At 42.3% G+C, this 14,279-nt stretch overlaps 1 protein-coding gene across 7 annotated transcripts in view; it reads left to right on the top strand.

Annotated features, from left to right (window-relative positions):
- LOC117360582 (multifunctional protein ADE2) overlaps window positions 1-14,279 on the top strand; it is a 186,157-nt gene that overhangs the window by 150,376 nt on the left and 21,502 nt on the right. For all 7 annotated transcript variants that reach the window (XM_033944548.1, XM_033944558.1, XM_033944542.1 and 4 more), the window contains 2 exons: window positions 4,694-4,891; window positions 13,193-13,371. In XM_033944548.1, the coding sequence (XP_033800439.1) occupies window positions 4,694-4,891; window positions 13,193-13,371 (377 nt within the window). The remainder of the gene's footprint in view (window positions 1-4,693; window positions 4,892-13,192; window positions 13,372-14,279) is intronic.

Here is a 14,279-nt window from a genome sequence, read left to right as displayed (position 1 = left end):
TGTTGGTGTATATAGAATACTATGTAGATAATTTACAAGAATTAAACTTAAGTAAATGTAAAGCAATCTATTTTGTTAAAAAGCCACCTCCCTTCTCCCCAACCATTGAACCAGGTGATTATGGATTCGAGGTGACAGCCACAGTTAAGCACAATTTACCTTGCTTTCCTAAAAAGCAGCATGAAAGCATGAAGCCACTATATGTCCATATGGTGCTTCCTGTTCTGCCTCTCAAACAGGGAGTTATGTCAGAAGGGAGTATGACAGGCAGAGCAGACTCATAGTGATTCTGGACCCCGATACACAAAAGGTTTCCAGTCAGTGGAGTAGTAAGGGGGGAGCGATCTTCCTTGGCGATTTAGCAACCCTCCTGCTCTCCGCTCCCTTCCCACTCCTCCCCCTGCCACATGTGCACCCCTTCCCTGTACTTTTTAAACTTTGGCGTGAGCAGCGAGTGGCTGCTCGCGTCTGCTTTGGCACTCTCTCTGACATCACTTTTGGGACCTGTGCCTAGGAAGTGACTTCGGAGAGAGCACCGAAGCTGATGCGAGCAGCAACTTTTTGGCTGCTCATGCTGAAGATGAAAAGGGACATGGGAAGGGCGTGCTACCGACCCCTGCCATTCCACTGATGCCAGTAAGACACATTAAAGCAGTCTTACTGGCATGGAAAATCTGCCTATGCTCAGAAGGGTTCTCCGTGGCTGCATTAAACTCATCATGCATCTAATGATCATCGCTGAACCAGTTTAACATCGACCTTATTTTTACCGACCAATGTACACAGTGGCTCACTGCGGGCTTTTCTGTGTGTTTGTTGCAGCCTCTGACCCAGCCATGCAAACAAACTCATTAGTATTAAAATGAGGTTATTTAATATTAAAACAAGCATTCCAATCGATGCCCTAACAGCACTAAGGCATGCACTAGTTTAACTACTTATGACCTGAAATTATTGACTGGTCTAGACCTGTCGGTAATTGTGTTATTGACAGGTCTGCCATATTGCTTGAAAAAAAAAGAAATAGGTGGGATACCCACTCCCTTCTACCTCAGAAACCTGGAAACCCCTCTCCTGACCCCCGCCCTCAGACTCCTCATGATCCCAAAACCCCACCCCACAAAGATTGCGGCCACCTGACTCCTGTCACTGGGTGACCCCTTATGGAACCAATCCCTCAATGCTAGACCCCCTCCCTTTCCCCACCCCTGATCTCCATACTTTTAAAGAAATCAGCAGGAGGGGTGCCCACTCCTGCCTCGGCCACCTTGCTCCCCTCCCCCATACGTTATAGGAAGAAGACAGCAGGAGGGATGCCTGGCCTGACTCCAGATTTTATTTAAAATTTGATAAAATGTTTTTTATAATAAATTTAAAGCGATGCACATGGTGAGCCTTTCCCTTCCCGGTGTATCCTGGGAAGCAGGGGGAGGGGCCTAAAGCCCTGAATGGCTCAAATGCCTAAGACCCCTCCCACTGTATCCCAGGATGCACTAGGCAGGGAGCCTAAGGCCCTGATTGGCTGAGATACTTAAGGCTCCTGCCACTCCTTAATTTAAAGGTGGGGGGGGGGGCAAGGCAGGAGGGAATGGACTTCCCTCCTGCTGATTATTATTATTATTTTAAAAGTTTGGGGAAGTACAACTTTTTAAAAAAAATGTGTAACACATGCACAATATCTGTGCCCTTTAAAAAAAAAAAAAAAAAAAGAAGAAGTAAGTTCCTGCCTCAAACAGATGAGCAGCAGGAAGCTGCTTTGGGGCTTCCTCTATCGCTCAGCTGTTCGGGCTTCCCCTGCCGACTCTGCGCATTAGTCAAAGTCGGTTTCCCACTGACTGATTGGATGGGATTTTGGCGGATCTCCATGAAATTCATTTGCCTGCAAAATCATTTCAACATCGATTGACGTTTTGAAATCAGACAATTTGCTGGCCCCACAGTGACACACCGGATTTTAACAACTGTTTAGTATGTCCGGGCCTTGTAGCAGCCACCGAGACCACTATGCAAATACATTGTAAGGAACTCATTAGTATTTAAATTAGTTCTCTTTGCGATGCACAAAAGGGAAGCCTCCCCATTACCGAAGAATCGAGGCTGAAATTTTCCAGCAGCTCAGGAACTGCAGGTAGCTGCTGTGCATGTAAGTGCAAAACCCACTCACAATGGCTGGCCCCATTTAAAAAAAAAAAAAAAACAACAAACCCAAAAAACTTTTTAATGGGCGCAGCTGTTGTGCACTCACATAACACATGTATAACAGCTGCATCCATATTTCACAGCTGGAAAAAAATCCCTGAGATCCTAGTGTTGCTGGTTCTGCGATGCTGCTGGGAGGAGGCCGCCCAAAATAAAATTGGAAACCTGCAAACAGCAAAGAAATCATGAGAAGCTTTTTTTGTACTGTTCTGCACTTCAGCCACCTCCTTGAATCCCTGATTAGCAGTTGGGTCTTAAATCCCTGGTTTCTAATTGGCCCTGATCCCCTGCCAATGTCCCCTTACTGAGCTACTCAGCACAAATGGCATGCCCAGCAAAACTAAATCACTCTCAGCCTGGTATTTTTTTTTTTTTTTTTACTGGGTTGAGCATCGGTGCCTCTGTGCCTTATTGCTGGACTGGAGTAAGCCCTGTGCATAGGGTCACCTTTACTTACTGATGCCGTGTTAAGCTGGTCCTAGGATAGCTGCCCCCTTTGCCCATTGGGAAGAGTTAAGAAAATAAGAAACAAACCTTATGAAGAATAAATGGCTTTAATCGAGGCTCCCAGAAATAGGTGCCCAACGTGGCCATGTTTTTCCAGACTTGGTTGCATCAGGAGCATACAATTGAAACAACAACAACAAAAAACTATAATATAATCAAAACCTATAAATTCATACATGAATAACACAATAAATCAAAACCAAGTAGATTAAAAAAAATATTTTAATTACAGATTAAGAGGAGAAAAAAGATGGCTTACCCAGCTGGTGACACATTCCATCAATACTGAAAGAACTTAAAATAGCCGAGTCAGGAGGTATACCAATAAAATCAAGGCACATATAGTGAAATACAAAGCTAGAACTTGGCGATGCCACACTTGGTATCATCTAAATGAAATATACCAAGTTCTAGCTTTCTGTTTCACTACTGTATTTGTACAGTTTATCTTCACATTATTGTAGCAACAGTTTGGTTTTAAGTTTATCTTTTTTGTGCCTTGATTTTATTGGTACACCTCCTGACTGAGCTGTTTAACAGTTCTTTCGGTATTGTGAAAGTTGTGTCACCAGCTGGGTAAGCCATATTTTATCTCCTTTTAATCAGTAATTAAATGTTCTTGCTTTTGTCTACTCTGTTTTGATTTGCTGTATTATTCATGTATGCGTTCATTGGTTTTTCAGTTGTATGCCCCTGATGCAGCCAAGTCTGGCGGAACACAACCACGTTGGGCACCCATTCCTGGGAGCACTGATTAAAGCTATTCTTCATAGATCTGCTTCTTGTTTTCTTTCCACATCGGATCTAGTAGACCAGCTGCCGTGCTTTCTTACCCCTCCATTGGTAAGAGCAGCCTTGAGCAACTGAACCCAGCAATAATTCTACATGTACACCTGTCATTGGTTTAACCAAACAATAGCGTTATATGTGCACTTAGAGTATATCCCACTTAGGGCTCCTTTTACAAAGGTGCGTTAGGGCCTTAATGCGCAGAATAGCGCGTGCTAGCCGCTACCGCCTCCTCTTGAGCAGGCGGTAGTTTTTCGGGTAGCGCGCGCTAATCTGGTGCGTGCACTAAAAACACTAGCACACCTTTGTAAAAGGAGCCCTTAATCTCTGCAAATAGTTTTAATGCAAGTAACAAAGCAAGAGCTAAAACATAACTTCAGGAATTACAGTTAAAATAACAATCGGTGAAAAATAAAATTTTAAGACTTTTCCAAAAGCACAACTAGCATTTAAGCGTACCAAATATGGCAAAGAATTCAATAGTTTCATTGAAAGAAAAGAAAAGGATTTATCATACAACTTTAGGCAAATGTTTTTTTTAGAAGTGGAAAAGCCAATATTAGACTATTTTTATTGCAGCCACAAAAGTAGTTAGTATAAAAGCAGGAGTGAACTAGACACTTTGAATTCCATACTTAAAAAAGAATCCAGGATTATTCTCAGTACTCTAATAGGACCTATCTTCTACCTTTTAAAGAAAGGCAATCATCAGAAGGACATAATTAGGAATTAGATCTGGCTTTAAGCCAAACCATAGCAGTTTGGTTTTGTTTGCATTCAGCTAAAAAGGACAAAGTGCTCAGCAAGGACTGCTACTTGGGAAAGCCAGTTTCTGGAACACTTGCATATATAGCTCTATGCACTGGTGACATTAAGCATATGCCAGAGGGGAGGGCTGGTCTGTCAGTACTGCTGATGGCCTGTTGACTAGGTCAGCCCTTAGGCAAGATTTTTTAATGGCTTACAAGCCTGCACTGCCATGCTGATGTAGAGGCTAAAGAAAGATACTGCAGATGTTTGACATATAGAGAGGAGCAGTTGCCCTGGATAGTATTGGGGGGAAGACCATATTAAGAGTTTGGGGGTTTTGTTTGTTTTTCTTTTACTAGGAATGTGATCTCTTAAATGTTACAATGGTTATGATTGTTTCAGTGATTTCAAAAAAAATCAAAGTAGTGCTTTTTTTGTATTTCTGCAGAGCTAAAGGTGGGTAAAAAGTTAAATGAAGGAAAAACAAAGGAGGTATATGAGCTGCCTGAACTCCCAGGGTACGTGCTGATGCAGTCCAAAGACCAGATAACAGCAGGAAACGCAGCTAGGAAGGACCATATGGAAGGCAAGGCAGCCATCTCTAACAAAACCACCAGCTGTGTGTTCAAACTGCTCCAGGAAGCTGGTGAGAATTGCTTGGAAATATGTTGGAATTATCAAAAAAACACAAGGGAATAGGGAGGATACATAAATGTAAAGGTCCAACTGTGTCTGTGGGGTGGGAGGGAATTGTCTATTTGATAAAAGATTATACCTTCCTTAGATTAGACTGTATAAGGGAGGGAGGAGAAAGGAAAGCGAAGGACAAGAAAAAGGTGGAAATCTTACATAGGAACATAAGTTATCAAACTGGGACAGACCGAAAGTCCATCAAGCCCAGTATCCTATTTCAAACAGTGGCCAACCCAGGTCACAACTAACATCAGCTACTACTAAGGCAATCTGTACTAAGGCAAGCTGCAAATTCCATCAGTGAATGAGCTGAAGCTGACAATGTTTAGGGATAGTATATTCCATTGTATAGGGCATAGGGAATGGAACAATCTCCCTGAATATATTTGACGGCAGCAGAATATACAGAACTTTAAAAACTGCTGAAAAGGCATCTTTTTTGCCAGATGAAATATAGGGTATGAGATTGTTATTAATGGAAGAGAAGATGATAACAAAGTGAGGGTCGCCTATGTATTTTATTGTTTGCATTTCTTACTCTGTCTTGTGGGATTATTATTTCTGATTAAGTATGTATTTCTGCTGTAATCTGTAGCTTTATATGTACGTTTATAACCCGCCCTGGGTAAGGGCGGGATATAAATAAATTAACTAACTTACTAACTTGGAAAGGAGAAAAAATGATTTTATGCTGCTTATCCTAGGAAAAAGCAGTAGATTTTCCACAAGCCATCTTAATAATAGGTTACGGACTTTTCTTTTAGGAATTTATCCAAACCTTTTTTTAAAATCCTGCTAAGCTAATTGCTTTCACCACATTCTTCGGCAATGAATGCCGTAGTTTAATTACATGTTGAGTGAAGAAATATTTTCTCTGGTGTTTTTTAAATCTACTACTTTGTAGTTTTATCACATACTCTTTGGTCTAGCATTTTTGGAAAGAGTAAACAAGCAATTCACATCTACCCGTTTCACTTCATTCAGTATTTTATAGACCTCTATCATGCCTCCCCTGAGCCGTCTCTTCTCCAAGCTGAATAGCCCTAGCTGCTTTAACCTTTCCTCATAGGGAAGTTGTCCCATCGCTTTGATCTTTTTATTTGCCCTTCTCTGTACCTTTTTCTAATTTATGATATCTTTTTTGAGATGCAATAACCAGAATTGCACAACATTATTCAAGGTGCGGCCGCATGTCATGTGATCGTGTCAAGTGGTCAATGCCCATCTCACATCCACTCTCCCAGGTACCTCCTCTGTTAAAATAAGGACAAACATAACAGGATTAAGCACACTCAAACATTCATATGACTTCTAAAATCCATGATCAGGTCTTCCCAGCTCCTCTTGGTCATTCTCTTGGTCCTCCCTGGACTCTAGTTATCCTTGGTCCTCCCTGGATTTCATCTCCTCTAGGCTTTTTCCAGGTCCTTCCTCTGAACCCTCCATTGGCCCTCCAGGTCTTCAACAGCTTCTGGTGCCATTTACTGGTCACTCCACCGGCCCAGCTGGTCCACCCACTGCACACTTAGAACTCTGGCCAGGGACTACTAGGCTGATTCCTGGGGAGTCTTCTGCCAGCTCTTGGTGCCATCACCAGTCTGTCTGCCAGTTGCCACAGCCGCCAGACCCCCTCAGCCTTGGACTCCTCTCTTCTAGCTGCCTCTTGTGGGTCCATCGCAGGTCACTCTGTTCCTCGGCCTCTTTGGGTCCCCACCACCTGGATTCTTCACCGGTCATCAAGCCTGAGCCCCTTGCTGGACTCCATGCTCTACCGGGCCCTCTGGCTACTCCTCCAGCTCTTCTCTGCCAGTGTATAGGACCCCATGGACCCTTCCATCACCGTGCTTTCTGCTTCTGCACCAGCCCCCTCCCTGTCAGGGCTGGTGGCCTTGATCAACTTCCGATGCAGGTGATCAAGGCCACCAGCGTGCTCGACTTTAAGAATAAATGGGACATCCACGTAGGATCACTACGAGGGTCGAGCTAAAGAACTAAGTCATTAGCACCCAGACTTAATGGGGTGGGTCAGTAGAGTGGGCAGACTTGATGGGCTGTAGCCCTTTTCTGCCGTCATCTTTCTATGTTTCTATGTTTCTACCCTGCTGCACCGGGACCCTTATTTGCACCAGTCAGCAGTGGCCTTGAGGGCTTATTGAAAGTAGGCCAGAGGACAGCATTTCTCATCCTGAGTATCAACCAACTCCAGAAGGAGCTCCTCCTTTCTGAGCTCGCAGTGCTGGATCTGATCTTTTCAGCACCAGAATCCACTCAGTGAGAGGACAGCTCCCATCAGCATTTGCAGTTCTTATGAAAATAAGCTCCACTTCTCAGGCACTTCCAGTGCTCGGGCTCCTTCTACTGGCTATCCAGTGACAGGGAATCTCACCCTGTCACATCGCATCATAGAACGATACAAAGGTATTATAACATTTTCATCTTTGTTTTCCATTCCTACTTCTTCCTTCCTTCCTTCTGCAGTACCACTTCCGACTCTAGAGAAACATTGAAAAGGTCAGCTAGTGGAGCCACCAGAACTTCCCTAAGTTCCTTCAATGCACTCGGATGTACACCATCAAGCCAGGGTGGTGGCTTCTAATGTGGAACCCTGCATTATACAGCTATAGTTGGGGGTTCTTCTTTCCTATATGCATCACTTTGCACTTGCTTACATTAAATGTCATCTGCCAGTCTCACAGGGTTTCTTGCAATTTTTCACAATCTTGTGATTTAACAGCTTTGTGAAATCGGCAAATATAATTATCTCACTAGTTATTCTTATCTCTATATCATTGATAAATATGTTAATAAGCAGCAGTCTCAGCATAGACCCCTGGGGAACCCCACTTTTTTTTTTTTAAGTCAATGTTTATTTATGAGAAGAAAGAATTTTACAAAAGTAAATGAACAAACAGATGGAGCAGTAACCTAGTGTTAATATTAGCAGTGGGCTGGAAAGCAGGGAATCATAGTGTTCAAATCCGCTACCAGACCTTGTGGTCTTGGGCAAATCAATTAATCCTCCCCAGGACTATGGAGTCGGAGACAATTTTGGGTACGGGAGTTGGAGTTGTGGGTACCAGAAACTGAGGAGTTGGAGTCAAAGGATTTATCTACTGACTCCACAGCCCTGATCCTCCCATCACCTGGGATGCAGTCCATTCTATCTACTTGTCCCTAGGATTGGTAGCGTGGAATCTTGCTACTCTTTGGGATTCTGCCAGGTACTTGTGATCTGGATTGGCTATTTTAGAGAAGTTATAGAAGTACCATTGTTATGTTTTTAGATTACCGCTCCCCTGAAGGCCTACAAATACCTACTATAACTGAGTGTACGTCAACATTGAGCTACTATTGAAAATGCATATGAGAAACCCAAAGTGTTGGATCTAGATTGGGAAATGACATTGAAGTGATTTACAAACCAAATGATGGAGGAACAGCTGCACAAATGAGTGCATAAAACTATGGAATCTGATATTGTACAGCCCAAGATAATAAATGAACTAAAAGTGACTTAACCTTCTCCCTCACAGCTCTGTTCAACGTCCTTGAAGAGAGATGAAAACAAGGAGCAAACAGGCAAATATAAACCCACATTAGTCTAACTCCTTTAGTGGATAAAGCAATGATTTAAAGCAGCAGGCATGTGCAGAAAATAGATTACAGGCCACCAGACAACTGATTCACAAAGGGAAAATTTTGTTGGACTTGATGAATTGGCGAGTTCTGTAGATCTGGCTTTTAATGACTTTTTTGATAGGCTTCATATTGGATTTGAAGACTGTTAAACTATGCGTGGTATGTGTGTAGGTCAGAAATTTGTGAGCTGGGAGAGTAAATGGTTGAGTGACAGGTCAGGTCCACTGTAGACTATATACCATCGCTGGTGCATATGCCATTGCCAACTCGTGAAAATGTTTTTCACTGACAGAGCCCTTTAGCTGGCATAACAGGGTGACAAAGTCAAGTATGACAGCTCTTTGTGCAGAGAATTTGCAGCTATTTTACGCTATTTAACTGGCCAGGTTGGTGAAATAGCACTTAGCTGGCTAAGCGCTAATATTCAGTGTGAGCTGGCCCCTGGTCACTGGCTGTCATATGACATAGTTGGTTAGTGCCAATATTCATTGTATACTGACTTAAGTTTAATGGCCAGATAAGACCCGCATAAATAGCAAGTCTTTCTTTGGCACCTGTATCTGCTTAGCCAGTTAATATCGGCTTAGCCGGCTATGTTTCTAGCGGCAACCCCCTCCCCCCCCCTTGGAAATTAAATGCCAGTCGCTGGATAAGGCCCAGCATTAAATTTCTGGAGATGGAGTGATCTACTCTGATTCCTGGAATTTAGTCAAGGGGAAAGTGTGTGCTCTCCTTTTCTGGATATGGCTTTTGAAGATATATTCACCATCTCTAAATCCAAAGTCAAGGTGTGATAAAGCATTTATACAGTTTCCCTGAGAAAGTGGGTTTAAAACAAAATCTGAATTGTACCTGAAGCAATAGAGCATGAAATAATTTACTGAAGGTCACCTGGTATATTAATTGTATAAGTGGGTTTGACCCCTGGCTTTCCTGGTTCCTACATTACTTTGCTGCTTTAATCACTAGGCTGCTTCTTCCTTCCATTCTGATGGTAGACCTGCTGTTGGCTTGATAATTCTTGGAGGGGTAGGGGGTTATTGATTAACTGATGCTTCACTTTGATTGCCGCTTCTGGAGACAGTCAGCAACAAATTTTGTCTCTGTACTTGTTCTCATTTAAATGTTTTAAAAAAAGAGAAAAATTTCTGTGCGATGGGCCCCCCACTTCTTGACTGCTGAACAGCAGCAGAGATGCCTGGACAATGCGACCATGCTGAAACAAAGATTTGACGTTGAAGGTCAGGCATTCTTGAATCGCATTGTTGCTATTGATGAAACGTGGTTCAGAGACTTTGAGCCGGAGCTGAAATCACAGTCCAACGAGTGGAGAGCTCCAATTTCCCCATGACCAAAAAAATTTTGGTGAGCTCAATCAAAAGTCAAGTAAATGATGATTTTTTTGCTTATGATTATGAAGGCATCATTGTCACAGACAAAGTACCATGTGGAAGAAGTGTCACAGCAGTGTATTATTGTGATTATTTTTTTTTTTTGCAAAAAATGTGCAGAAAAATGCTCAAAACCCGACCTCAGTTGCTCTTGGTTGGGCCACTCATTCTTCACGACAACGTTCGCCCATACGTAGGGAATGTTGTCATTGAAAAACTATGCGAATACGGCTGGGAGTTGTTATCTCATGCTCCCTACAGTTTAGACATGAGCCGACCAGGCTTAACATTTTTCCAAAGTTGAAACAACATATGCATGGACATCATTTTGCATCTCTGGAAGAGCTTTATTTCGCTGTTACCCGAGCCATTTGGCAACTGAACAAAAACGGTGTCTTGGATGGAATAATGAAGCTTCCCGGACGTTGTGACTCGGACATTGCAAAGCAGGGAGACTATATTGAAGGATTGTAAAGAAATACTTGGAAAAAAAATAAAACATGTAAATTAAAAAAAATATATATATAGTGTGCATTATTTATGAAATGACCCTCGTACTTACTGACATCTTAAATTGGTTATGTTCATGAGTTAGCAAAGTTGTTGAAAAGAAAATTAGGCTTTCTTTGACTTCATGAATCACTTATTTATGGAAGTATTATGTAATTGTAAGTTACTCTCCAAGAGAAAAAAAAGGTGTTGCAACTTGAAACTTTTTTTAACTGGTACAGGACCTGGAAGTCAATGTTGCTGAATTGGAATTATCATAGATATTTTACTTGGATATGGTATTTCCTCTTGATGTTGATATTCAGAAGGAAAATAACAGACATAATTGTGTAAAAAGTCATTAATTCTGGGGCATGTAGTACAGATCTTTCAAATACATTGAATATATCAACATACATGATCCTTTTTTTTTTTAATATAAATCTTTATTCATTTTTACATCTTACAACAAGTGTATCAATAATTGACAATTGAAATTAAATACATCACTTGAACTTCTGTCAGAAAATGTGAGGACATAGAAACATGATGACAGATAAAGGCCAAATGGCCCATCTAGTCTGCCCATCCGCAGTAACCATTATCTCTTTCTCTGAGAGATCCCACACGCCTATCCCAGGCACTCTTCTGAGAGTCTGGGAGACTGTTCCACGCATCTACTACCCTTTCCGTAAAAAAGTTTTTCCTCAGATTACTCCGGAGCCTATCACCTCTTAACTTCATTGTATGCCCTCTCATTGCAGTTTCCTCTCAAATGAAAGAGACTCGACTCATCCACATTTATATTACGTAGGTATTTAAACGTCTCTTATCATATCTCCCCTCTCCTGCCTTTCCTCCAAAGTATACAGATTGAGATCTTTAAGTATGTCCCCATATACCTAATGATGAAGACCACATACCATTTTAGTAGCCTTCCTCTGGACCGACGCCATCCTTTTTATATCTTTTTGAAGGTGCGGCCAACCGGAATTGTACACAATATTCCAAATGAGGTCTCAACAGAGTCTTATACAGAGGCATCAATACCTACTTGTTCCTACTGGCCATACCTCTCCCTATGCAACCTGGCATCCTTCTAGCTTTCGCCGTCACCTTTTCAACCTGTTTGACCACTTTAAGATCATCACACCCAAGTCCTGCTCTTCTGTCGTGCACATAGGTTCTTCACCCCCTAAATTGTACCTTTCCCTCTGGTTTTTGCAGAGGTTATGATGAGGTTTTGTGGGCGCATAGCATGAGAGACCTTTAGGAAATCATAGAAAAGCTGGTCCACATGATTTCTGGACAGCCTGTCGGTGCAAGAAGTAGAGACAGACTGGCAATATCAAAGAAGGCATGGGAAGAGCACACGGGATCCTCGGCTAGATATTCTGATCTCTGTCTCTCACAAAAGATATAGCAGAATTAGAAAAGGTCCAGAGAAGGTGTCCAAAATGATTAAGAGGATGGAACTACTCACCTATGAATAAAGGTCCTTTAGCTTGGAGAAGAGATGGTGAAGGTCTATAAAAGTACAAAGACTATGAAACGTGCCATGACAGTACTAAAATAGTACATGTAAAAAAAAAATACAGGAGAAAATACTTTTCACGCCTGCAAAATTTTAGCATTTGAATTCATTACCAGAGGCTGTGGTAAAATCAGTGTAGCTGAGCTTTTAAAAAAGTTTGGGTAGGATTCTGGAGAAGGTCAGCAAAAGAATAGCCTTAAGGTTAGAGCAGCAGCTCAAGAACCAGGAAAACTGGATTAAATTCTCATTGTAGATCCTTGTGACTGGGCAAGTTACTTAACTCTCCACTGCCTCAGGTACAAGCTATGTATAATATGTAACTACAGAAAGATGGTATATCATCCATCCCCTTTCCTATTAAGATATAACTGAGGAAAGCCATTGCTTTTCCCTGGGGGTAAGTAGCATGGAATGTTGCTACTTTTTGGGATATTGCTGGGTACTTATGACCAGGATTGGAAACGGGACGAAGGGCTAGATGGATCTTTAGTCTGGCAGTTTTATATTATTATTGAGAAGGGGTCTATGATACTGCAACATGAAGTCTTTCAGGCAGATTAGAGGGATGATCGTATTCTATACCTCACTGTTTTTGAAACAAAGGCCATATTGGCAAAAAGACTTCAACATGAGAACCAGAACCTGTGTTGAATAAAGATGGTGCCCAGGCTGATAGAGAGATTCTCTAATGATGTAGCTAGTCTAACTTCTTGGGCATGCTAGATTTTGTCCCGCACCCTCAACCATATCTCAACCAGTCTCAATTCACACCAGTGTCACCTCCCTGTCAGCTGCTATCATCCTGACCTCAGGCCCCTCCAGACTGGGTCTGCCTCTGGTTTAATGCCCCCTGACCTTTCCGAGAGTCTTTCCACAGGATAGGACCGATGTTCTTTTCTTCCAGTATCATGTGGCTCCCAGTGAGCTTGTTCCATATGGTGTCCAAATTTCTTCACTGTTTGTACAGACTCAACAAGAATAACATGGGAGTTTGTATGCTGCATAACTTGAACATACAGAAGTGAAGGCAAACGGCAGGTGTGCTGAGCACAGTGCCAGCACCAAACCTCTGTACTGGGTGAGGGGAAGTAAAGTGGGGTTGCCACAAGTCTTGCAGTGAAGAACACTGTTCTTTGTTGATATGTAAGGGCAAAAGGGGAGATTTTGTGTGTGTTTTTATTATCGCTTTTTACTGTTACAGGAGTTAAAACAGCATTTGTCAGAAAATACAGCGATACAGCCTTTGTTGCTGCGCATTGTGAAATGATCCCAATCGAATGGGTGTGCAGGAGAATTGCTACTGGCTCTTTCCTGAAGAGGCACCCCGGTGTCAAGGAGGGATATAAGTTCTACCCGCCCAAGCTCGAGATGTTTTTCAAGGTAAGGGCAGCTGTAGATGGCAAATCCAGATACAAAATGTCAGCCTGTAAGTTTAAATCTGATCCAGTGGTCTATTTAACAATATTCCCAGAGAGCTCATTAGTGGATGTCTGTCTTTTTAGTTTAAAAATCTTGGGGTGACGGGGTACTGATGGTACTCTTTTCTTTTTTTTTTGATCAGCTGTTGAATGCTGAACACTTTTTTCAAGGTTCATATCCTTTTTATGTACTGAATTTTCCCCTCAAAAGGCTTAGCTAATCCCCTGCTTCAGGAATTTATACCCTTCCCCTCCATACTTCCCAGCATGGCCCTCACCAGCTTTCTCTATCCTAAACTTAGCTTGAACATTTAATTTTTCATTCTTACAGGAATTATGACACCCCTGCCCCCATTTTTTCTCTAAATTGAACAAGACTTCCCCGTTCTGTCCTCCTCTTAATCCACTTTTCCTAATTTTCTCCCTCCCCAGAAATGCACACCTCCAACTTGCCGCCTCCCACTTTCCCATTAAGGTTCAAATTGACTGTCTGACACCAGATGGCAGAGAAAGAAAATGCCCTCTTCCTTTTCTGCTGCACAAAATCCCAATAGCTATGCTTTATATATTTGCAGCACAGGAGGTGGAGAGAGTACTCTTTTTTTTTTTTTTTACTGAGGAGATGGTAAGGCAGGAAAGAAGCCATGTCTGTTGCAGCTGCTTGTAATGTGTCCTTCAACCTGTGCAGTTTCCTGCATTATGCAATTGCAGACTTCCCCCAGTGGTGATATCCGATGTACTTAAGTATAGAGAATGACACGGTGGTTGTTACCCGTGGTTAGCCGCGGGTAACCCGCCGAAACGGGGAAGAAAAAATAGTGGTCTCTGCGGGGACAAGGCCATTCACCGCCCCGTGGAGCGGTGAATGGT

This window comes from Geotrypetes seraphini, chromosome 1 (assembly GCF_902459505.1).
Source record: "Geotrypetes seraphini chromosome 1, aGeoSer1.1, whole genome shotgun sequence".
Classification (NCBI taxonomy): Eukaryota; Metazoa; Chordata; class Amphibia; order Gymnophiona; family Dermophiidae; genus Geotrypetes; species Geotrypetes seraphini.
The sequence above is the reverse complement of the archived record's forward strand: the minus strand, read 5'-3'. Positions and strand labels throughout refer to the sequence as shown.